The sequence below is a fragment of the Pteropus medius genome, unplaced genomic scaffold, assembly GCF_902729225.1.
Source record: "Pteropus medius unplaced genomic scaffold, Ma_sr-lr_union100, whole genome shotgun sequence".
Taxonomy (NCBI): domain Eukaryota; kingdom Metazoa; phylum Chordata; class Mammalia; order Chiroptera; family Pteropodidae; genus Pteropus; species Pteropus medius.
The window spans coordinates 31,507,673-31,534,058 of NW_024354875.1; the positions used below are offsets into that span (position 1 = coordinate 31,507,673).

Consider the following 26,386-nt stretch of genomic DNA (forward strand, 5'->3'; position numbering starts at 1 on the left):
TCTCCCGGCGGGCAGTGCGGCCCGGCTCTCCGGCGGCAGGGAGTGCCACGTCCCAAGTGCTAAGCGGAGGAGCGGAGCGGGAGGTACGCGGCTGGCGGGGATCATCGCGGAGCCCGGCCGAAGCACACTGATCGCCCTCCGCCATGGGCTCTTCGCAGAGCGTCGAGATCCCAGGCGGGGGCACAGAAGGCTACCACGTCCTGCGGGTAAGAGCTCCGACGGCGGCCCGAGAGCTGCGGGATGGAGGCGGGGCCTGGCCGCGGGAGGCGGAGGCCCCGACGGGCCCTTTCCCAAGGCTGCCAGGCCGGAGTCGGCGAGGGAGCGGCGACCGTGGGCGCTTCTGTGGCCGAGGCTGGTTCGAGAGGCCGCTCGCATCCCGCCTCCCCAGATCGCTGCGGGCCCGGAGTCTCCCTCGTTGGGAGGACCGCTGGCGACCTCACCAGGGAGCGACCCAGGCGAGAGGGGAGCAACCTTGGCTCAATTTCCTTCTCATGATCTCTGCCCTCTGTCGCTTAATTTTTAGCTTCCAAAGTTAGGAAAGGCTTGGGGGCAAAGTCTGCAAAGAGGTGATTACGAAGGTATCTTTTGAGTTTTCCGAGAAAAGGAAGCCTGGAACCCGCGGAGAAGAGGCAGGGGATGCGACAGCAGGTGTTAATTTACCTCGGCGCTGTCTGCATGTTTAGAAAGGCCAATCAGGCAAACCGAAAACGAAATGGCCTTAAAGTAGGTTTGACGGACTTAAATTTACTTGACGGGAGTTTTTCCACTTGTGTCGCTCCTGACCTTTCCCGTCAGTCCTTTTCCACATATCTTGGCTCGGGAGAACTTCCTTTCTGTCCTAAAACTGCTCAAGATGTGGTGGAGATTAAGGATTAGAGCCATAGTGGTTAAAAAAAATAAAGTAGTGAAGAAGAACATTTAAAAGTATAATCTGGGTAAATAAAGGAAAGCAACGTGGGTCACCAGGTTGCAGAGAAGCATCGTATTTCAAAAGGCATTAACGAAGTCCCTATGTATGGACAGCCTAGATTGAACAAAGCCTGTGGTCCTTTACTCATTAAACTAGAAGTCTTTAAAAGTAGCATTGATGGTTGTGTGCTGTGACACCTGCATGTGTGGTAACATGATTGACTGTCAACAGAGTGACCCCAATCTGTAGAGCCATTTCAGGACGTAATAGAGTGTCACTAGATATTAGCTTCTTACAGGCAAGAGCGTTTTCACTGAAAGTGAGAAAGTGCACTTCCTGGTGCTACAGTCATTTTCTGCTTTAGGTCCCATGTTTTAGGTGAGACACGCTTTAGCCAGATATCTGTGCGGTAAGGCTTTGATTAGTCACTTTTCTGCTCTGGAAAGGATGATTTTTTCCCTGGAAAATAAAGGTAGTCTATAAACATATTACCTTCCTGTTCCCTGCAGCTAAGCCAACAGCCAAGTACCACACTGATTGGGGGGAAACAAAGAAGTATCACATCCTAGGTATGAAGTGAAAGTTAGTGGCAGTACTTTTCCATTATCTGATTTGATTTTGAGTTCTCTGCCTGGGGTATGTTATCCAGTATTACTAGTTGGTTCTCACAGTGACTGATTGTGGCCATGAATCTTTGCAGATTCATGATATTTTTATAATACATGCACTTAGTAAAGCACAATGTTAATGAGTTTTAAGTCTGTTAAAAAGCTGTATGTATCAAAAGGATTCCAGTTCAGTGATTTCTGTTAATGACTACATTTGCCATAAATAACAAGTTAAAGTGTATTTTTTTTACATAGGTGCACCTCAGTAAGTCAGTGCTCATACATATTCTGTAGTGCAGATATGTTAACAGTCTATAAATCTGGTTTTTTAGAAGCAGGAGGGCTTAGTTTCCAGTCTGCAGCTGGAGCATAAATGTTGCAAAAGATGAAATAATTCTTATTTTGTTCGAGTTTTATTAGAGGGAGCTTTAAAATAGTAATGGTCTCCTAGTTTAGGAGAATTTTTAAATGTATCTGAGTTCTAACCCACTCTGCCCCTGATTCTGTAATTGGTTTTCTTTGTTTTCAAAGCGAAAAGTACTGTGTTAAATCTCAACAGATAAAAATATCTTCCTTTCATTTGTTATTGCCTAAATGTGCAGCGATATATCCCACCGCTGGATTACTAAGCTTGTAAACCAGAGTAAATATGGTAGGATAACCTTGGAATAAAATCATCCATGTTTAACAAGTTCTAGAATCATTTAATTAGTAGTTTTCCTTAATAGTCAATTCTGTGGCCATTTCCTTGTTAGTAATAAAAACTCGAATGACTGGATTTTGAAATACCAAGTATAGTGTCACCCATATGCATTACTGCTTTATTATTATTTCAAAATCCCTACAATCCAGATAGATCGAATTTTACATTTTTACATTTTTCCATATCCATTGTTAGATTCTGCTTTAAAAAAATCTTTAGGGACAACCTTGAAAACAGTTCCAGATTTTCTGCTATGAGCAGTGTACTCTCCTCTTTATGTTTTATGTATTTATTTATTAATGCACATTCTCATGTTGTGATCATATTGTATACCCAACTCACCACTCTAGAGTTAACCACCATAGATAGTTTATGTATTCCTTAAAAAATGTATTATGCATATAAAATAAATTACCCTCCTCTTTCACTCTTTTTTTTTCCTTTTGTAACTTTTGGGATCATATAATACATACTGTTGTTACACACCTTGGTCTTCTCATTCAAAAACCCATCTTGGCGGTTTTTCCATGGCAACACATAGAGATCTGCTTCCTGTTTCACCTCACTCCATAGAAGTCAGTTTACCATAGTTTGGTTAAGCAGCACCTCCTGGTGTTGGACATTTAATTTTTCTAGTCTATGGCTGTTACAAGTACATACCTACAACCTTAAATGAATGCTATTTTTGTTTTCACTTAAAATGTACATTTTCTCAAATTATTGAATTTTAATGTCTATATAAGCATTGATCTTCCTTTTAGTAAATTGTTTTATTATCAGCACGTGTTCATTAGAGATCATTTGTATAAGTTCGAAAAGTATAACAAAAAACTTAAATTACCTGTAATTCTACCATCAAAAGGTAAATACTGTTGAGGTATTTTTCCTGGCCTTTTTCCCCTGTGCCCAGCATTGCCCTTTAGCCATGTTTCACAAGAGTTTTGAATGATATGACATATTCAAGTACAATATGGTCAAAAGTTATCATAAGATGTTGGCTTTACAACCTAAATATCTTACAGCTGAGGAATTGTTAAATAAATGAGGGCCTAACGCCAGAATCAAATACTATGTGTTTAGTGAAAATTGTGTTTCAAAACACTCTGTGGGCAAAGGTATTCCTCTCCGTGTATTTCCATGTCCATTTGAGCACCCAGGAAAATAAACTGGAAAGGTAACCAAGCCAGGATATTAAAAGGATTATTGATGGATGGTGACATATTTATATTTCTTTTAAACTTTAATATATTTTCTAAAATTTCCACAGCAATCATGAAATATCTGTATATTCAAAAATATATAGTTATAAAAAGTCATTTTTAAAAAGTGAACTCTTAGCGGAAGATTTTAAAATTTGTTCAAAAATCTTCTTTTAAAAATAACACTATATTTCAGATTCCTTTAAGCAGTGGATTCACCTTGAGTACCACTTTTATTCCCGTCTTCTAATTCTAACATAGGCAGGAAAAATGTTAACCAGTACTTCCCAGTTTTGTTACAAAACTTACTATGAGTTAACTGCAATTGAAGTATGTTGAATATAGAAATCTTGCCTAGCTAGATTTTTTATTAATTATCAAGTGAACTCAATAAGGGCATTTTCAAAATTATATTTTTGGAGTTGCCCAATGGATACCTATTAGAAATTAAGATATTCACATTAATTCCATTCTGCACTTAATACTTTTTGAGATGGGGGATATCTGAAGACATTCTGAAACCAGTTTTCGCATCAATATGGGACATGGAAAATGTCATGTTCACTATTATAATTCCATCCAAGAGAAATTGTGAGGTGATGAATGTTTTGTGGGAAAGGACATTGAGATGAAATGTGTCTCCTGTGTAATAACAGGCCTTTATCTCCCGAGCCATTTGTTACAGACTGGGCAGCATTAGGTACTCTTTTTAAAGGAGAAAGTAGTAGTAAGTGGAATAATTTCAATAGGAAATGGAATACGTAGACCATTTCTTCTGTTACATGGATCTACTCTTTTAAATGATGACTTAACTAATCTACATGAAATCCTGAAGGATTTCTGCTTAATGTTTATTTTGAGAAAGTAAATTCCCAATATTTAATAGTCATAATTTTTTCTTTATTCTGCTGACAGTGTTTCTCAAACTTTTAAAACTCATGCTGCCATTTGAAAAACATAAAAATTTCACTACTACCCCCTTCTCACTCATTCTGAAAACAGTGAGTGTAAAAAGAAAACATTATTTGATGTCATTTCCAAATAAAAGTTATAATCGAAAAAGTTTTATAAATACTACCTAAAGATTCTGACCTGCTCCCAAAATTAATCTCTTCTAATAAAAGACTATGAAGTTTAACTAATAAACAGTCTTTGAAATTGCTTTTAAATGTAGGAATCAGAATATTTCAGGTAATTAATGCCATAGAATACAATGTATGTGAACCTTAGGACACTTTTAGGAATTTTAAGTATAGTTGGAAATAAATGTTTCCCCATATAAATAGGCCTTGAACAAATAGACACGTTCATGTTTTGGGGATGAAATGCATTTTAATGTAGGGACTGTCATCCTCAGGATCCTCATTTGAGAGACCCTGCTGTTGGTGGGTAATTATGGTTTCTGTCTCTGGTCAGTAAGTGGTAGAGTGCACAGCACTGGCTCTAGTGCCTTCTGGGTGAGATTTTCAATATGTTCTTAGATTGCAGTAATTTCATTTCTACTTTTTGGATAGAGGAAGCATATCTTAAAACTTTTTATATTAAAAAAGTGCACATAAGTGGACAGCTTGATGAATTTTCGCAAACATACATGTGTAACCAGCATCTCATCTTCTTCCAGTCGCACTCTGACTACTCCTCAACTCCCCAGAGTGAATACTATCCCAGTTTCTAACAGTGTAGATTACTTTGGCCTCTTCTTATACTTTATATAAATAGAATCATATGATATATATTCATTTGTGTCTGGCTGCTTTTGCTTGTGAGATTTATCCATGTTGTTGTGTATTGCTGTAGATCTTTCATTTCATTCTATATTTCAAGGCATTAAGAATATATAAAAAAATTTATTCTGTTGTTGATGGATGTTGTATAGTTTTTAGTTTGGGGCTATTACAAATAGTGCTGCTGTGAACATTATACTGTATGTGCCTTTTGAAAAGCATATGTATACCCCTTTCTGTTAGGTATACGAAAGAGTGGAATATTTGGTCGAAGGTATGCATATTTGATATTGCCAGATAGTTTACTAATTTACATTCCCACTGACAGGTTTCTGATTGTTCTGTATCCTTATTAACACATCGTAGTTTTCATCTTTTTCATTTTGGCCACTCTGATAGGTGCGTAGTGGTATTGCATTGTGGTTTTAATTTGCATTTCCTTAATGACTATTGAAGTTGAACACATTTTCGTATTTATTGACTAAAATCTTTTCCTTATTTCTCTATTAGGTTATCTCTTTTTTAGCGGCTTTATCGAGATATAATTTATAGATCATTAAATCCAACCTTTTAAAGGATACAGTTCAGTGGTTTTATAGTGTATTAACAGAATTGTTCAACCATCTCCAGTATCCACTTCCAAAACCTTTTTTGTTACCCATTGGCAACTACTCCCCATTCCCTCTACCCCCCACCCCCTGGCAACCACTAATCTACTTTCTGTTTCTATGGATTTGCATTTTCTGGGCATTTAAATGGAATCATACAATATGTGGTCTTTATGACTGGCTTCTTTCACTTAGCGTAGTGTTTTCAAGGTTTGTTCGTGTTGTAACGTGTATCAGTACTTTATTCCTTCTAATTACCAAATAATATTCCATTTTATGGGTGTACTACAATTTGATTATCCATTCATCAGCTGAGGAACATCAGCTGAGTTTCTATTTTCTGGCTATTATGAATAATGCAGCTGTGAAATTTGAGTATTCAAGTTTTTACATGGACGTGTTTTCATTTCTCTTGGTTGTATACCTAGGAGTAGAATTGCTGGGTTATATGATAATTGTGTTTAACATTTTGAGAATGTGCCAAACTTTTCCACAACGACTGCATCATTTTACATTCCTACCATCACGAGAGTTCCAATTTCTTTACATTCTTACCAATCCTTGTTATTGTCTTTTTTATGGTAGCTGTTCTTATAGATATGAAGTGATATCTCACCGTGGTTTTACTCTTTCTTAATGATTCATACTATTCTAAATTTGTTCTGAATACAGTTTCTCTGTTAAATATGTATTATATTTGTATTTCATATTGTATAGTTTAGCTTATCAGTTTTTTAGTTAATGGTTAGTACTTTTTGTGTTCTATTTAAGAAGTCTTCATACCTCAAGGTCTCAAAGATATTCTGTGTTTTTCTCTAAAAGTTTTATTTAGATCCACTGTCCATATGGAATTTTTTTTTTCTTTCCTTTTTTTTTTTTTTGGAATTGATTTTTGAGAGACAACATTTAAAGAAATAATTTCTCTCCTCTTCTTAGCTGGCTAACATTTTACATCTTTTTCTTTTCTTTTTTAAAGGGTAAGAGATAAATTAATACATCGTTAGAAAAAGAACGTAGTGTTCAAGAATTAACTGGTTGTAACGATTTGCCATCAGGTGTTGATTGCAGAGTTAGGAAGATGAATTTTAGATTCGTAGGACTCCTATCATATGTCAGAGACTTAGCCAAGCATTTTATAAACAAACTCATTTAATTTCTACAATATCCTTGTAAAGTAGATGACATTATCCCTTACTTGCAGATGAAAAAACTTAAGCCCGGAAAGATAAACTTTCCCAAGGACACACTGCTAATAAGTAGGTAAAACCATGGCTCAAAACCAAGTAACTCTAGTTCAACAACACTGTTATCTTTTCACTGTACATTTTTTCAAAATTTTGTAAAATCTTATTAAACTTATAAATGTTATCTGTTCATCTTAAATTGCTATGATATTTGGCCCAATAATGTTAAGTGGCCCATGGAGCAGGTACGTGCATGTGCGTGTGTGTACATGTGTATGTGTGCGCATGCGCCCATGTGTTAAGATGGTTCGAAGGGAGCAAAGGATGAATCAACAATCGAGAGATCTCAGGAGACAGAAATTATTGAAGTAATCTGATTCTTGAGAGATTAGGTGCCTAAGAGATTCTTGTCACTGGATAATATTACTAGAGAAACTTACCTGTGTGAATGCTTAATTTGCTGTGTCATAGACCTTATTTTGTGCTAGGAAATGAAGGAATTTCCTTTTAAGTGCATTAGGGTCAAAGAGAACATTTTCCCAGGGCTCCCTCTACTGGCTTCCAAGCAGTAATTGAGATACCTAGTTGGCAGAATTATGCTGGATGTAAATAAATTTAGGAAAGAAATTAATTTCAAGGTCCATTAGAAACAGAGCAATGTTTGTAGCAAAGGAAAATGGAAAAATAGTGTTAGAGAAAGGATTCTTTCCGTTTATTTTAGAATTCAAAGATAGTTATTGAATCTTTTTTTAATTATGGGGAGGACTACATCTAACGGTATTGGAAACTTTCTTTTTCAAACAAATAGCAGTAAAACTTTATACTTGGAGAGTGGTGTGATAAGTATCAGTGTGCAAGATCAGCTTTCTGAGCTGGTGATGGCATTACAAAAGCACTGTCTTTAGCCCTTTCTAACTAAGACGGTAAAATTTGGCAGCCTCAATGGAGAAGTCTGAAATTGATCAATGGACTGATTGGTTTCTAGGAAAGAATGGTCGTTTGGAAGCATTCCGACTCAGAAAATTAGAATTGGACACTATTAAATGAGAAACTTGACTCTGAGGGAGCTCCTAGAGTCTTTGCTATTTATCCTCTTCACACCTGAGGCATTTTACACCTGGTAGGCACCTACCTAATAGGCAGGCATTTCACACCTAGTACATTGTGACTCTCTCACCTAGCTGTGACCTGACCTCACTTTTATTCTCATAATAGCTTCAAACGGCCACCTTTTTTCCTTTCAGCATTGCCATTTGAGGAGAAATCTATCTGCTGTTGTGGGTGCTAGACTTTTTACTTGATTATATATAATGTCCCCCATTTAAGGAAACTGAGTATACAGAAACGAAACAAGTGTGTATTGGTTATTTTTATTAGAGCTAACACCTTTAAATCCTTTTGATATTTAATTTGTTTAATTTACGAAAATGATTTTGTCTCAAATTTGCATAAAGCAAGATCAAACAATTTTTGTAAAACATTGAACAATCTTTAAAATGGATAACTAACATTCTTTACTGTGCCAAATGAAGAAAATTTAATTTTACTTCTTCAGAGGCAATGATAGTGTAATTTGGCATTAAATAAATAAAAGGTAACAAGAATTCAAGAAGTAATGAATGTCTCATTAATCCAAGATTAGTATCATTAATCCAAGAAGTCAGATATTAGAGGACATATTCTGGGAACAATCTGGGTTCCATTTTGAAAGCATTAAAATTATTACTGTGGAAATAGCTGCAGATGTATGTATGGATGACAGCGTATATCTATTATTTACAATTGACTATTAGAACTGTTTGGACTATTATAGAAAATCAGCCTACAAATATCAGGGCAAACTTCGTTTTCATAGGAAAATTTTGACAGTATTTAAAAACATCAAGCAGAATAAAAATTCCTTAAAACATTATGAAAATATTTTAGAGGAGAAATGCAAAATGGATTATATTAACTTTTTGCTCTTTTGTCATATTACTACTATTACTAGTTACTAATATTTTTATTACTGCAAATTTAGAAAATTTAATAGTTAATTTTAATCCATTTCAAAGTTGAGATGTTAAACATTTGCATTGTTGAGAAGCAAAATAATCTTAATCTTCCATTTAAAGTCCTCTATAAATCTGGCTCCACCCTTTCTTTCCAGCAGCCTCCTTACTGGACTAATAGTTGTAAAATGTACTTTTGAGTTTCACCTCTACCACTAACCAGCTGTGAGACCATAGGCAAATCAGAGGATGATTTCTTCACCTGTAAAATAAAAGAATTTCACAAGATCAGTGGTTTTAACACTTTATTTGTATCATGGAGAAAACCTTTGAGAAGCTGATGAAAGCCTTGGATCTTTACCTACTGAAAACTGCCGATTCATACAAAATGTTGCATATCATATCGGGAGCTGCACTGTTTCCTGAAACTACCCCCAGACCTCTTGGATTAGAAGATTTCCGATTTCCAAAATCCGTACCTCTGTATTTCTATCCCATATCACCCTGTTGTCTAGCTGTACTATAGTATGGTCCTCATTTTTCAGACTCCTCCTTTTGAGTTTTTATTCATATCACTTCTTCAACTTTCAGATATCCTTCCTTATCCCCTTGTCCATCTTCACTTTTGAAAGTTCTGTCTCCTTAAAGCACAATTAGAGAGACAGAGAGATTGTGTGTGTGTGTGTGTGTGTGTGTGTGTGTGTGTGTGAGAGAGAGAGAGAGAGAGAGAGAGTGTGTGTGTGTGTCAGTGTGTGTGCGTGTGTGTGTGTGTGTGAAGCTTCTTCAATCAGAATGAACTTTTCCCAAAGTTGAAAACCACATGACATCACTCATATGTGGGATTTAAGCTGAAAGCAACAGATAAGCATGACAGAGACTCATGGACACAGACAGTAGATTAGTGGTTACCAGGGAAAGGGGCAGTGGGGTGAGGTCAATAGGGGTAAAAGGGGTCAGATATTTGGTGTTAGAAGGAAATCTAACTGGATAGTGAACACAATGCAATATATATACGACTTACAGTTGAATGACACACTGAGTTGAAACTTAATTTGATTTTGTTAATGTCACCCCCAGTAATTTTTAATTAAAAAAAAAGAATCTTTCCCTTTGAACTTTGTACCTGCATTTAGCCCTTACTTGTTCGGTCTTATATTACAGTTATTAGAGAGCTATATATCTTCTGTCTCCCTTTCTCTTCTTGCCTGTTCCTGAACACATTACAAATATTTTGACATCAGCAGCTATGTTCCTATATTTTATTATTGAATTGTGCCTTTCTAGTAGTAGTCATGGAATAAATGCTCACCAATTAATTTAAATTTGTCACTCAGTTGTAATAATTAATTGTCTGCCATGTTATGTATTAAATGCTGGGAGGATTGCTCCCCCTGCCTTCAAAAAGTGGAAAGTGGTGTGAAATAGAACCATAGAGGGAAAACCATATATAGAAGATGAACTTAAAGAATGAGTAGAATTTAGGAAGCTGCCAAGGGTATTATCTGGGAGAGAGAAATGAGGGAACTAGTGTGTATATTTCCTTATCAATAAAATTAATCTATTTTTACAGAAAAGATAGGTATTAAAATTTTGTTTACAAATTTAAACTTCAAATTTTTTATTTTGGCATTTTTGTTTTTACAGGTACAAGAAAATTCCCCAGGACATAGAGCTGGACTGGAGCCATTCTTTGATTTTATTGTTTCTATTAATGGTTCAAGATTAGTAAGTTCAGCATTTTGTAGTTTTGCTTAGAGTAATCTGTAATCTTTTGAAAATGGAATTTTTCAGTTTATCTGGGATGGATGTTTTTATTCATTAGTTACAAACGTTAGAGTATGATACCAGTTTGTAAAAATAAACATGTGTTGGTAAACATGAAAATGTCAAATATAGAATACGATAGTCACACTGATTATTTTGGGGGAATAAAATCACTGGAGACTTTTACTTTATGTGTTAAATATTTAAATTTGTTAAACAGAAAAATAATTAAGATGAAAAAGTTTGCTTTTTCAAAGATGTCAGACTTTTGTTGGTTATTGACAAATGGGTTAGTAAAGACTCTCAGATAACTTGTCAATTTCCTTGGAGCTAAGTTCCATGATATATAAGCAGTGTTACTAGAGCCAGATAGATGTATTCCAAAAGTGCAGAATTAAAACCACTTTTTATAAATTGCTTTCAGTTTACCTATAGTAAGGTCCTATAGGAAGGAAATTGTATAATTTCATCAAAAGAAATGGCTGCTTGGTTGGCTTATTTTTCATAACAATCTTAAGTTTTTGTTATTACTTATCAACATCTCCTACAATGGCTTGCATTCATTTATGTAATGAAATATTTAACATACTGCTTCCATTTTCTTTTCCTGCCAGTTCCTAATAAATAAAGTGTATGTTTGGAAGGGAAATCCAAAATTAAACTTCAGCACAAGCAAATGGTTTAGATTTTAAAATGAGAGGCATACCAACTCTGGTAGTAATACGACTTTTTATGGACTATTTTGGTTTTTTATCATGGAAGCTCTAGATCACTTCAATTAATGTTGAGCTGCAAATTCCAAAATCTGTAGTTGGCTATTAGAAAAAAAGTCAGAAATTGTTGTTTACGTAAGAGTTATTCTTAATTTCTTAACACTGTTTTATTTGAAGGAATATTTGAATGTTGATGAAAACTTTGCCTAGTAAATGTTTTATGTTGATTATTAATATTACTGTAATAGGGCCATAGGATTCTTCAGCTAAGATAGTTAACATCTTTATTTATTATGAAAAATAATTTTATTTGTTCACAGAATAAAGACAATGATACTCTTAAGGATCTACTGAAAGCAAATGTTGAAAAGCCTGTAAAAATGCTTATCTACAGCAGTAAAACACTGGAGCTGCGAGAGACCTCAGTCACACCAAGTAACATGTGGGGTGGCCAGGGCTTGTTGGGAGTGAGCATTCGTTTCTGCAGCTTTGATGGGGCAAATGAAAATGTTTGGCATGTGTTGGTAGGTATCAACTGTGAGCCGTTACTTACATTTTAGCAAGCAGCATAGAAATGTGTTTTAACAGTGGTTGTTTCCAGTTTGGTAAGATAGAAGGGGTATTATTATTAGTCCACATTTAGTTCCTGAAAATCAGAATTCATTGCTTTTGAAATATGAATTAATTTAAAAAAAAAAAACATGAGGAAGAGAAATATAGATGCCTAAGAACTACTTTTCTAATGATTTATCCATTAGAAGAAGCAGATAGCTACGGAAATATTTTAAATGTTTATTAAACATTATGTAATTTTTATGCTTGGGAAATTTAAAAATTTGTATTTTGTAGTTTCTGACATTATCTCTAACAAGACAGTTAGAAATATAGGGGTTTTAATCACTACGACTAAAGACTGTGAACTGTAAAAATTTGAAGATTATTTTATATAAATTAATTTTGGGGTGTGTTTTTGTTTCATTTTAGGAAGTGGAATCAAATTCTCCTGCGGCACTGGCAGGTCTTAGACCTCACAGTGATTATATCATTGGAGCAGATACTGTCATGAATGAGGTAATTAGTGTGTTTTATTAATAATGAAAATTATATAACATTTTTAATTAATGTTTAAGTTCAGATGTATATTTGCATACTTTGCATTTAGAGTTAAAATTTAGGTTTTTACTGCTTCAGAGCATTAAACAGAACATCTCAGAAGTGTCTTATTAGGTATAGCTATGAGGAAAAACACATACTGTGTAGCAGTTTCACAGATTTTGTGTATGGTATACATAAATCTCTTATGTACCTCAAGACTAAATCAAATCTTCATTTTGGTTATTGATTTCATTATCTCTCCCCCCTTTAACGTTACAAAATTGTCTCAGCTATATTAGATCCTTTTCTTTGCCATAGCTAATAGAAGCATATATTGTTAAATCAAAAATGAGAGAAAAAGTAAGGTACCCCAGGTGCCCAAGTCTTAATGAGCAAAAAGCAGAATATGTAGAATTTGGGTGAGAAGAGTTTTACTAAAATGCGACTGGGTCTTAAGAAACCAGACCTTAGGCCTTGTGCATAGAAGAGAGATAATAAACCTTGTTTGGAGTATCCATTTTAAGAAATAATTTTTGTGTTTGGGGGAAGGCCCAAAATCTGTGGCTTTTTTTTTTTGCTTTTTTTTTTTTTTTAAATTTTCCAGGTGATTTTATTATTAACCATGTTGGAGACTCGCTGTCCTAAAGTTCAGTAACATAAAAACATTTTTCTCCTGTGATGCTTTTGCAGTCTGAAGATCTGTTCAGCCTTATTGAAACACATGAAGCAAAACCATTGAAACTTTATGTGTATAATACAGACACTGATAACTGCAGAGAAGTGATTATTACACCAAATTCTGCATGGGGTGGAGAAGGCAGGTAAGGTCATTTTTAGACTAAGGTATGACTGTCTGAACTTAGCCAGATGTGTTATAAACATTGAACATTTTTATTTTGAAATAAGTTATTGGTTTATTATAAGACTTCACTTGAGAATAGGAAAGAGCTGACCTAGAATATTAAACCAAATAATTCATTTTTTTAAAGCACATATTTGGGGAGAATGGTATATATATCGTCTTTTTCCTTACTGATTTAAGAGCTAAGAGCCTTTTTTGGTTTGGTTTTGTTATTTTAATAAAGTCATTTTTCAGGGTTTTTTTTCCCAGTTCCCCTCCCCAGCAATGGGACAGTACAGTGTAACTATATCTAGCTGCTGGAAAATTTTCTTAGCACTTTGTGGAAATTGTTGGCTTTCAGAAATAGGCTGATTTCAACCAAAAGTTAGACAAAATTGCAACAATAAAAAGCATTTAGAAAGAGGACCAAACCAAGCAGATAAGTAAGCTTTATAAAATCAGGTTTCTGGGACTGATGAGTCAGTTCCCTAATTTTGAAAAGCCAGACCAAAGCAAAGCATGCTTCTTTAGGTCTTTCAGCTGTTGTTTAAATTGTACAAATTTTTCGCTATTTGACAGTCCTGACAGACTTTTTTAATTTGAGGAATTATTAAGCTGTAATTATAGGAAAGCCTAGGGTTTGGAGACTTCCAAGTGTTTTGTAAAAGTTCCAGCATTTGCTGGGAAAAGGATGACTTAGTTGATGCAGGCAGAGAAAGCCTGTTTGCTCACAATGTCGTTAACCTCAGTGCCTGAGATTATACAGCTGAACGTCTGTTGCCACCAGAATGCTAAGTTTTTGCAACTTGAGAAAATGAGATAGAGGTATCATCTTAAGAATCTGGCCTGTCTGAGGCAATATTTGATCGTTATCATTGCCCATTGTCCAGACAGGTTTATAACCACACAGAAATACGATCTTTTCAAGGCATTCAGAATTGATTAATTTCAGAGGGACTGACTCATATAAACTAAATTTGCAAAGCTGCTATATTCATTAGAATGGTAAATTTTCAGTTTACAAAAGAAAAATTCTTCAGTCAGATTAGTACCACAAGAGTACTTGGTGAGCATGGGATCAAAGTACAAGGAAGAGATTCTGCGGATGGTGAAATCATCACTAGTTCTGTTAATTTTTAATTCCACTAAGTACCGCTACATTCTTGTTCTTGGAGCCCTTCTTTTCTAGACTCTGGCAATTATTTTTCTTTGGAAGACATTTTCTTTCGACATGATTTGTTTCCACTGATCAGTCATTGCTTTAATTTTTTTTAATTTAAAAAAAAAATTGTATTATTAGTTTCAAGTATATGGTACATTGGTTACACATTTATATAGTTTATGAAACAATCCCCCTGATTACTCTTTCTCTCCTCTGCCTCTACACCTAGTCATTACCTTACTGCTGTCTGCATTCCCTATGCTGTGCTTCCCATCCCCGTGACCCTCTATCAACTACTAACTTGTACTTCTTAGACCCTTCATTCCTTTCTCTCAGCCCCCCATCTCCCCTCCAGTCTGGCTGTCACCAGATTGTCCTCTATATTCATGAGTCCGTTTTTGATAAATTTGTTCTTTTTGTTCCTTAGATTCCTCATATAAGTGAAATCATATGGTATTTATCTTTATCTTACTTATTTCACTCAGCATAATAACTTCTAGGTCCATCCATGTCATTGCGAATGGTAGGATTTCTTTTTTTTTTTAATGGCTAAATAATATTCCATTGTATATATGAACCATAACTTCTTTATCCAGTCGTCTGTTGATGGGCATTTAGGTTGCTTCCATATCTTGGCTATTGTAAATAATGCTGCCTTGAACACAGTGACACATAAATCTTTACAACTTATCGTTTTGGTTTTCTTGGGATAAATACCCAAATCAGTCATTGCTTTAGACAGGCCCACACAGACCATATTCCTGAGTCTGCACTCATCGGCATATATCTGCCTCTGGTTTTCATTCTTTCCTCAGATGCTGACCACATTTCATTGAATACAGCACATTTCCCTTAGTGTCATTCTTGGGCTAGTTTTAAGTTTGCAGAGGTTCTCACTGTTGCCTTAAGTGCCTCTCTACTACCACTTAGTTATTTTGATTAATAAGCATCTCGTCTTAAATTGCAGCTGTCTCTGAAAGACTATCATTGATCCATATAAATTATTTAATCTTACTTTCTTCCTCCAAATTTATCTTCAGTCCAGTTCAGTGAGAATTGCAGTTTTGATGGTAGAAGGGAGGAAAAGTGAGAGAAGAAGAAACAAGTAATTTTGTCATATGAAGCATCATTATGAAATCAGATTTGGATAAGGAGGAGCTGAAGTTGGCCACTGCCTGATCTCCCAGCTTTTGTTGTTCTTAGTACCCGCGGAAATAATAAATGCTGGCAGGCGAGAGACGCAGAGATATCGGTGCATGGCCCATTCAGAAAATGTCAAGTAGTGTGGAAAATAAAAGCAATCATGATAGAAACATAGCTGGAATCTGATTATGAAGGGCCTTAAATACCATGGGCAGGAATTTGGATATACTTTGAGACTATGATATTTTATCAATGGGGGTTCTTTGGCTCTAAAGAGCTGTCATTGTCATAAGCAGACATGAATTTTTTGCTGTAGAATCATTCATATAATCAAAGAAACAACTAAAGAATCAGACTTGGAAAGGTTAGGACTCAGGACACCTCTAGGGATTTAGAGAGGAAGGACTAATTGACAATTTCATTAGTATTCTACTGAAGCGATGAGCCGTTTTTATTTATTCTGTCACTCCCAAGATTTGTAGCCATGGACAGGAGAGGTGCACTGGCCTGGCTTTTGTCATTAGCCATTCCTTGGTTTGGGCAGAAGAGGCTCCCTAATTGACAATCTCACCAGCACAGCACACAACAGCAAAGTGATTCCCCAAAAGGAAGAAGGAAAAAGGAATATTAGGAGGCCAAAAGACTGTGCAAAGAAGCAGTGTGATCATATCTTATTTAAAAAGATGGATTCTGGTAGCAGTAGGAGGATGAATTAGGAATAATCTGGATTAATTTGGATCGATGTGTGTCAGGTTCTGAAAAAGAACTATGGGATATGTAAATAACATTGTATAGAAGTGCTTGGAGCTCTTCAGTGGAAAGACTTATTCATTCAGCAAATAATTATTAAGTGTCTGCTGTGTGCCAGGAACTGTCAAGGCAGTAAACAAAACAAGGTCTCTGCCCTCAAGAACCTTAACATTTTATTGGGGGAGACAGAAAATAAATAAATATGCATTGTGTTGAATGGTGATAAAATGCTTGAAGAAAAATAAAGGCAAGTAAGGGTAGCATCCATGGTGGAAGGAAGGGTTCTGTTTCATAAAAGGGTGGTCAGAGGAGACCTTTGATAAGATGACATTATTTAAAAGAATGGAAATGTATTTGTTTTTATATTTCAAAACTTCAATGAAATGCAAGCTATGATTGATAAAAGTAATTTTAAGAAAAAATATTTTCATAGCCTAGGATGTGGCATTGGATATGGTTATTTGCATCGAATACCTACACGCCCCTTTGAAGAAGGAAAGAAAATTTCTCTTCCAGGACAGATGGCTGGCACACCTATTGCTCCTCTTAAAGATGGGTTTATGGAGGTAAGATAACTTTACTACCTAATTTGACATAAAGTTTATCGAGTGTTGATGTATGTGGTGGTAGCATTAATTGAGACAGGGCAGATGATAGTTAACTATTGACCTTGTTGAATTTGATCTGCATATCCAGATGGATAGTCTATGGATGTGGATTTAAGGAAAGAGAACAAGGCTAGAGATACAGATCATCAACAAATCATCAGAATCATCAGCAAGAGAAGATAATTTAACTCAATAAGCATTGATAAAAATCATCGAGGGATTGGGCCTGGGTGGGTCAGAGGACTGAAGTCGGAATCTTGAACATTCCTATTTAAATAGATGGGCAGAGGAAGGGGATCCAGCATAGGAAGCTCAAAAATCCAAGGGGAGAACAAAGCTTCAAGAAAAAGAGCATATTCAGCTCTGTGAGATACCGCAGAGAAGTCTGTAAGGGAAGGAGTGAAAAAACATGTCCTGGTCTAGAGCAATTTCAGAGACTTGACGGAGTACAGATAACAAATTACAGGAAGTAGAGGTTAAATGGTGAATGAGAAGATGATGACAGCTGGTGCTTACTAGTTTAAGAAACTTGACTGGGAAAGCAAAGAATGCTAGGTGTGTGGGGACTATTACAGGATCAAAGCGAAGGTTTTAAAGAAATAAGAGAGATTTCTGCACAGGATTATAGGCTTTTAAAATGTTTCCTGTTGAGCATACAGTAGCTGTCAGGTTTTCACCTGACACTTGTGTCCCACAGGATAGTTAACTCTTGTCTGCATGACTAAATAAAAAACAAACATCTATAAAGAAAATGCTATAGTTGTAAAGAAAGGGCTGCTATCACTCTCATTTTATAGTACAGTTTGTCTATCCCCGATTCTAGAGGAAATGAAGAGGAGCTATGAAGAAGTAGGACCTCCGCTCCCTCTCCACCCCCACCACCATAGCCAGAGCCAGGGTAGTTCTGTGTTCAGACTCCTATGACCATATCTGTTGCCCCTAACCAGACGAGCTTCTATGGGTAGTCTGAGAAGACTAGAGGGTGAAATGACAGCTAGAGAAAAGGGCTAGAATACAAGTTAAGTTGGAATGTGCCAGAAGGCACTAGAGTTGGCAGAAATTGGAGTATTCAGAGGTGAAACCACCCATCCATGCATCTACCCATCTGTAGAATTTATATGGCCATACTCACTCATTTTCCCTTGCTGGAAGGTAAAGATCTGGCTGCCACATTCATTCATTGATGAGAAACTTAAGAGGGATTTATCATGGTATTAAGATTCCAGCTAATTTCTTCCATGAGTGATAAAAGTTAAAAACAAAATTCTGGTAGAGAATTCAGAGAAGAGGAAAGCAGTGGCGTTATAAGAGTTAAGTAAAATGATTTTTGGTTGGCCAGGAAGGAGAAGAGAGTAGAATCTCCTAGTATAGAAGTAGTTAGAACAGTGTGTAACAGTGTAGATGCCATATGTCAAGAGACTGAAAGTGACAGAATGGGGAGATGTTTACAATGCATGGTCCTTGGCAGGTGTCTGAAGGCGGAAGTGTCAGGTGAAAACCTGACAGCTACTATATGCTCAAAAAAAGGTATCTGTAGGACTATTGAGAGCCAATATTTGTATTTTCTTTAAGTAAACTTGAGTAATTTTTTTTCCTTTCTCTTTTCTGGAAGGTCCAGCTGTCCTCAGTTAATCCCCCATCTTTGTCACCACCAGGGACTACAGAAATTGAACAGGGTCTGTCTGGACTTTCTATTAGCACAACTTCACCAGCTGTCAGTAATGTCCTCACTACAGGTATACAGAAAAATATATCCTACTCTCAGTCTACTTTGTTTTACATGATATTCTTTTCTGTCTCAAGCTACAGAACTTTAAAAACTAATGCCAGTATACTTTGAAATGTGCTCTGCATTGACAGACCCTCTCTGTGGAAGATAGTACTAAATTACCACGCTCTTTGCACACAGGGCCAGCATTTAAACCCCTTCTCAACGTATTTTAGACCTTGGGCTTCTTTCACTATTGTACAAGTTGTAGAGTTTGGGCTCTACCTTTACATTATGTTTAATTGCTCTGTTTACCCAATAGATGTTTGCGTATCCCCTAGGTAGTAGACATGGGGTATGGAAGTCAGCAGCATTCCTAGGAGCTCAGTCTTGCTCATGGGACATGTGTCTGTTTCCTTCCTTTCATGTATTCCTTGTTCTACCTAATGCATATAGTCCTTATTTATTTTAGTTTCTTTCAACAACTTTATTAGGATCTAATTCACATACCATACAGTTCACCCATTTAAAGTGTGCAGTTCATCTTTTTTCTTTTTTTTTTTTTTTTTTTTTGCACAATTGTGTAATCATTACCTCCGTCAATTTTAGAACATTTTATTACCCTGAAAGAAACCCTGTACCCATTATCAGTACTCCCTGTTCTTCCCCAACCTTCCAGGCCTGGGCAGTTCCTAAACTACTTTCTCTTGCAGTGGATTTGCCTAATCTAGACATTTCATATGTGTGGTCTGTGATTGGCTTCTTTCACTTTGAATAATGTTTTTAAGGTTCATTCGAGTCATAGCATAAATTAATACTCCAGTCCCTTTTATGGATAAAAGCTGTTCCATTAGATGGATATGCCACATTTTGTTTAGCCATTCATCATTTGAGGGACTTTTTGAGTTGTTTCTACTTTTTGGCTATTAATAATGCTCTAAAACATTTGTGTACAAGTTTTTGTGTGGACATGTTTTCATTTTTCCTGGTTATATACCTAGGAGTGGAATTGCTTGGTCACATGATATAGTTCTTCATTTGGTATGTTGGTAGAGTTTATTTTTCCCTTTCTTTTTTTTAAATCTTCTGTTTTCTGGTTTTCTTTCTTCATAATACCAAGACTATATTATGTACTCAGTAAATGTAAATTAAGTGAATGAAATACTGACATGGTTTAGTTTTATTTCATTAATATTCTTTATTCTTGAGCACTTTTTAATATTTGTATTCAGAATTTGCTTATACTCCACTCTGTTCTGGAATGGACTTTAAACAGCCCACCAAGATGCATTTAAGGTCAGCAGTATGATCTCGAGTTTGTTCCCTAGGTTCAAATCCTGTCTCTTTTCAGAGTTTTCATTTACTTCCCAAAGATACGTTTTCTTAGATTAAATTTAAATTTTAACTTTTTATAATTAAAAATTTCAAACATACTAAAAAGTAAATGGAGCAGTATAACAAACCCCTCTCTTCTGTCTGACCAGTTATCAATGTGGAGATATATTTTCCCAGCCCCTACTCTTTGCTGGTTTTTTCCCCAGCTTTATTGAGGTTTAATATAAAATTAACTCACTGTAACTATACAACTCAATGATTTTCAGTAAATTTATGCAGTTGTCATCACCACAATCCAATTTTAGAACATTTCATAGATGACATTAAATATTAATGTCATCAATATCAGGCCTAAGATACAGTTGGGATTTTAAAGTTTATTTCATTTAAACAGTGTTTGAGTTCTTGTTATGATACTATGATTTTTCTCGTACATCCTGAACAGACTAAGTAAGAGTGGGTTCGGGAATTTCTCAAGGCAGTAGCCGTGTGCCCATATCTGAATAACTGATTCGGGTGCTATATTAAGAGCTCTTCTAATTTTAAGGGACAGCTGACATCACTCTTCAGGTCCCAGTTTCTTTTTGACATTTTAAATCTTCCCTCATTACATTATAGTTATACTTGTATTGTCTTATAAGTACTTGCACTGAGATCCCTGGCCTTATTATACTGTAGAAAAATGGCTTCTTGGATATTAAAAGAAAGACAGAAATGTACGTAAAGCAATAATTGCTCAAAAGAGACTGAAAGAAATCAACATTTTTTACTTAAAAATACTCAATTGTTCTAGCATCAAAACATGAGAAACTACTTTTTTGTTAGGCTTTTCTCATCTTTACTTTTAATTATACTATTGCAAAGTAGCCCAAACAGTAACTGTAGAAATATAAAAGTACATGGTTATATGTACTTTTTATAAAAATAACTTCTCTATGGATTGAAAAGTTTTAAATTATGAAATTTTTAGAAAATGAATATTTCATTTTGAAAGGCATTAATCCGTGTGACCTTTTTGGTATACTCTTTACACTTCCTGTCCCTCTTCCTTGCTCAGTTTTTCTATGGAAAACTTAAACTATTTTACATGTATTTTACTTGTTCGATATTTGTTTCCCTTCCTTTCTTGCCCTTAATTAGAATATAAATTTCCTGAAGGTAGTGATTTCTCTTTTCTTTATACCACAAAGTGCCTCAGTGTCTAGAATAATATCTAACATATAGTAGATGCCCCCACAAAACTTCAGTGAACGAACACACCACCCAACCAACCAACCCCTTTAAGAATCAGATGAAAACAAAGAACCCTCTTCTGCTTTTGCATGCCTCCAATTGCTGCAGAAAAGTAAATACATGAATAAATAAATATCTGAAAATGGTTACTTCATATTTTTAGGTACAATTCATTCCTGCTCCTGTATATAAGCAGATCTCTGTAAGACAAAATCTAGAATCCATGTGCAATAAATAAAAGTGCGGTTTTGGCATCACCAAAACCTCCCACATGAATAGGTGATAAACATTAATAGATAATCTTTATTAGGTAGTATCTTAAGAGTTACATGGTTGTGAAAAACATAACCTCCTCAAGCTAACATCAGTAAATGTGGGAATGTACTAGATTTCAGAAGGGTGTCACAGAACCTAAGATCAAAAGGAAATGGAGATTCAGGAAGCCAGGTCATTCCATCTTTGGAGGTCCACATGCTCTTTTGTCTCTTTCAGGCCATCTGCATTATTCTTTCACAGATCAGGATTCGCTGTTTTCAGGGCACATCCCTCTCACCCCCTCCAGCAGCCCCAGGTTCACATGGCTTCTTTGTTCAGGAGCCCAGTAAAGATTGACTAGAATCTAGTGTCCCATTTCCAAATTTCCAGAACAGTTTTCTAATCTAGTCTTGCTTGGGTCAAATATAAAACTCTTGTCCAGTGAGTTTAGCGGGGCAGCTTTGCAGAGCTTCCCACCCTCTTGGCCCAGGCTCTGCTAAGAGTCTTTGTTAAGGGCCATGGGCAGAGTAAATTAGATCAGCTATGACACAGTGACACAGCCAGAAACCAGACTAAATGAAGTCCCACTGAATGCAGACCTGACCATGGGGGCAGGGGAAGGGAACTGAACACTCTCTTAATAATAGTCTGTTCATTCTTTGTCAGCCGAATTTGTTAGATTTTAAAAGATTGTGCTTTTTTTTTTAGGTGTACCAACAGTACCATTATTGCCACCACAGGTAAACCAGTCCTTCACTTCTGTGCCATCAATGAGTCCAGCTACTACATTACCAGGTAAGTAGCAGGAGAGTAGAGATGTGTGTATTAATAGCATTACTAAAATTTTTCATCTTAAAAAACAATGAAAAAAAAAACCCTGTGTGGTTTTTGTCACTCATTTTGTTACTGCTGATAGATGAGAGCAAGTGGCGATGAGCTGTTAGCTTCTGAGCCTTTGGCTCCTTACCCCTGGCCAGCCTGCCTCTGCAGCATGAGGCGGGAATGGCGAGTATGTAAAAGCTGCGCTGCTTCAGAGCTTCCTAAGTTAGGGCTTTCTAATAGTTTGTGTGAATACACATTGTGTCCTAGAAGAGAGCACTTCTTATTTGGGTTTTCAGTAGCTCTAACATTGTTAGATTTTTTTTTTTTTCCTCTTACTGTTCCCAGTAATGACCAAGTCTTTTTATCCAGTAGATAACAAATATTATTTCAATGATCTAGTATATTTGCATTGCGAGAGCCTTTAATTGTATGACTAAAGATGTCCTTACACATAGTAAGCCATTAACCCATTAACTAAGTGTGTGTACATACACACACACACACAGAACAATAAAGCAAGTATGGTAAAATGTTAGCATTCGGGGAATTTGAGTAAAAGGTATATGTGGGTATGCTTTATAGCAAATACATTTTGTAACTCTAAGTCTGAAATTATTTCAGAATTAAAAAAAAGAAAAGGCCAGAGAGAGACCGTAAACCTCAACTAACAAAGAAATATTCAGTTCCGTTTACTACCATACTTACTGGGATAAATCATTCCTTTCTCTAAGACACTCAGGTCTCATCATTCTTGCGCTCAGATTTAAAAGTATTCATACTTGTTGTAACCGTATAGAAAGACATTTTGCTTAAGTGAGCTTTCGTTGTTAATGTGAGACAGAACTGCCCACGATAGGTGGGCTTCTGCTTTTCTCACTTCGAAGTGGGTAGTAGTTTTTGAATACACAAAGATTGAATGTTTTCCCCAATGTTTACTTTTTGTTCTCACCTTCTCTTCAGGTCTGATGCCTTTACCAACTGGACTACCTAACCTGCCCGCCCTCCCCAACCTCAACCTCCCCGCACCACATGCCCTGCCCAGTGTCAGCCTTCCAGAACTCGTGAATGCGGGTATGTTGCCCATCTTGCCTTCCTAGGACTCTGTCTAATAAGAAGATTTATCAAGGAGAGCCAATCTTCTATTTCAGTTTTTCTGGAAAAAGCAGATCAGTTTAATAAATTTCAGCTGCTTCAACTAAATAGTAATCTTTTTTATTTAAAAATTTGAAAAGAAGAGGAAGAAGTATATCTTTGTGATTCTCCTCTGCCTATCATCCCCCTTTCTCCTCTCCCTGCACCCTGACAGCTCAAGCACAGTAGAGGCCAGTTGTAGAAATAAACAGTTGCATGGCATGGCGCTGCTGTAACTAAATTGGATGGAAGATATACCGTTCATCCAGTGGAGGTGAAAACTCCCTGTGATTCTTCTTGTGTTTTGGGCGGCTGCCAGTGGAAGTACCTGTCTTGCATAGCCCAGGCCCAGAAACTCAGGATGTGAAACTATTACCCTTGCTCAGCTGGCTGGGCTTGTTGTTTAATACATATTCTTCATTATTAACAAATGTTTTTATAATAAAAACTGTGAGAGATTTTAGCCGCAGATAGTTAAGTTAGCAGATTTTCAAGGTGTTTACACTCAGATTTTATGCACTGATAAAAATGAAGCAGCAGAGTATCTCACAGGTCTGCTCTCCTAGTTAATGATTACCCAGGTACCTTTGACTTTGAAATGGCCATGTGTCAGGGCTGACTTTTAATAACTGTATACTCACTCTAACATTTACTGTGTTAGCACTCCCTTTGTCTTTTCTTTTGTACCCTGTATTCTTGGCTTCTTCCTCTGCCCTTTCCCCAAATTGACAGACAGACTCTAAGAGCATTGAGGGTTTCAGCAGCCCAGCGGTTGCCCTGAACCTGTTGTACAGCCTGCCTTTCCTTTGTTTCTTAAAGAGGTAAAGCCCTTTCCTTTATTCCTCATTTTAATATCGTCACAATAAACCCACCAAGTATAATGTAAAAAGTTATCAGTCAGTCACAGGGCTTGAACAGAGGATGGGTACTTATGGCAAGGCTGATGCAGGGCCACTTGACCAGCCCCTCCCTTCCATTGCCTTCCCAGGAGGGCTGGCTTTTCTGTGCCTCTTCCTGTTGTCTGTCCAGAAGGCAGCTCTAACCCAGCTTGCGGCTTTGCTGGGTGAGCTGCTTACCTATCCCCACTGGGAGAATCATTTCTTACCTGAGCTGGACTGACTCATACACAGCCTAGGCTCCTAGGAGCCTGGAAGCGAGGAACCTTTCCTCCTGGTCTCACAGTGAATATTTTACTGTCCTGGCCTCCAACTGAGGATAAGCAGAGATTGTGCTTTGAGTCATCTCTCCTTGGCGTCAATTTCCTTAATGAAATACAAATGAAAATAGTCATGTGATGGTGACTGCTGCTCTTTCGGTGCTGGGAGGATGTATGATCTATGCCATTTTTGTCCTAGGTTTGCCACCTCTTCCTTCTTTGCCTCCCCGAAACTTACCTGGCATTGCACCTCTCCCCATGCCATCCGAGTTCCTTCCGTCATTCCCTTTGGTTCCAGAGGTCTCTTCTGCAGCAGGCTCAGAGGAACTGCTGTCCTCCCTCCCATCCACCGGCAGCCCACCCTCCGACCCAGTCACGACCACTGCAAGGGCAGACGCTGCCTCCGCACTCACTGTGGATGTGATGCTTCCAACTTCCAAGGCGCCCACCACTGTTGAGGACAGAGTCAGCGAATCCGCCCCAGCCAGCGAGAAGCCTGTTTCTGCAGTAACGGATGCAAATGCCTCTGAGTCACCTTAACTTTGAACCATTTTTGGAGTTGGCGTGGTGTGCTTATTTAACCACGGAAGCGAGTTGGAAATGCAACTATCATTAATTTCGTACTAGTTTGTACTGTATCTGTAGGCATCCTGTAAATAATTCTAAGGGGGAAACTAAGCAAGAGGACCTGGGCTTGAATCCTGCTACGTCAGGTAGGCTCATGGGCCTGGGAGGGAAATGTTAGAAAGTGCTTGTATTTTAAAACAACCAAAAAGAATTGTAAGGGTAGCTTGCTGCCAGGTTTCCACTGCCATTCTTGGGGGTGTGCATCTTTGGGAAAGGTGGTGACAGGATGTCCACTAGTCTCCCTGTCCCCCTGCTGCTCTCTCTGTAAGAAGAAGAAATATTTTATGCCTAATATTCACATGCAACATATCTTGTATTTTGTAAATTGATTGCAGGAATGCAGACCACCTCACTAAACCACGAAAGGAAAAGATAATTATACTTTTGGTCTCCGTGAGTCACATCTCTTTTAAGGTTTACACGAAATAATCTAACTAAAGATGTTTGTTAAAGTTGCACAATATGCACTATTAATTGAACATCTTTCTATTCAGCCTATACACAGATCCTTGTTTTGAGCTCTCAGAATTACAGACAACATTTTGTAACTGCTGCTGTTGCTTTACACATCCACCATAAAATGGCATTTAAAAAGAAATAAAGGAGATGTTGCAGTTTTAAACCAGAAGGTGGCACTTTGTGGCTACTTAAAACATTATAGCTATATTGGAAAAGAATAGATACAGCAATAAATTACAGTAATTTGACTTTTCTTCTTGTGGTACGTTTAAATTACAACTCCTAATTGCCATGTGTACACTTGTTACTCTCTAGGATGTTGCACATCGTTAACATAATTTCCATGTCTTAATGTTTGCTTTCTCCTAACTTTTCTAAGAGGTGATAAGTGGAATCGATTTATTGAATGAAATTAAATGCACATTATATCTCTGTTTTTTAAATAAGACGAAAGAGGTTCATCGATTATTGACGTGGTACTAGCATGAATGTTGCTAAGCGAGCAGCACATCTAACTACGAGCACTCCCCTGGACACTAGACTTAGCAGCACCAACCCAGAGCCTCCACTAGGAAGCCCAGTGCCAGCCAGTTTTTAGAATATATTCATTTCTGGAGCCAGATTTATACTTACAGCAAAATGATACAAGAAAGCTCT

The 26,386-nt window shown here is 36.8% G+C and overlaps 1 protein-coding gene across 1 annotated transcript; it reads left to right on the forward strand.

The window, feature by feature from the left end:
• Nucleotides 1-26,172, forward strand: GORASP2 (golgi reassembly stacking protein 2). The gene is made up of 10 exons (XM_039856011.1): nucleotides 1-206; nucleotides 10,572-10,652; nucleotides 11,725-11,928; nucleotides 12,389-12,475; nucleotides 13,190-13,320; nucleotides 16,829-16,961; nucleotides 18,616-18,739; nucleotides 22,243-22,329; nucleotides 23,317-23,427; nucleotides 24,843-26,172. The coding sequence occupies exons 1-10, from the start codon at nucleotides 144-146 to the stop codon at nucleotides 25,181-25,183; spliced, it is 1,362 nt and encodes a 453-aa protein (XP_039711945.1). The 5' UTR covers nucleotides 1-143; the 3' UTR covers nucleotides 25,184-26,172.
• Nucleotides 26,173-26,386: the final 214 nt, after the last annotated feature.

What these genes read in the sequence shown, in the direction of transcription:
- GORASP2 (XM_039856011.1), top strand. Translation starts at nt 144, where the DNA reads ATGGGCTCTTCGCAGAGCGTCGAGATCCCAGGCGGGGGCACAGAAGGC. An exon ending in TTAAAGATGGGTTTATGGAG is followed by an intron (nt 16,962 to 18,615) that starts GTAAGATAACTT and finishes CTTTTCTGGAAG; the next exon opens with GTCCAGCTGTCCTCAGTTAA. An exon ending in CAGTAATGTCCTCACTACAG is followed by an intron (nt 18,740 to 22,242) that starts GTATACAGAAAA and finishes TTTTTTTTTTAG; the next exon opens with GTGTACCAACAGTACCATTA.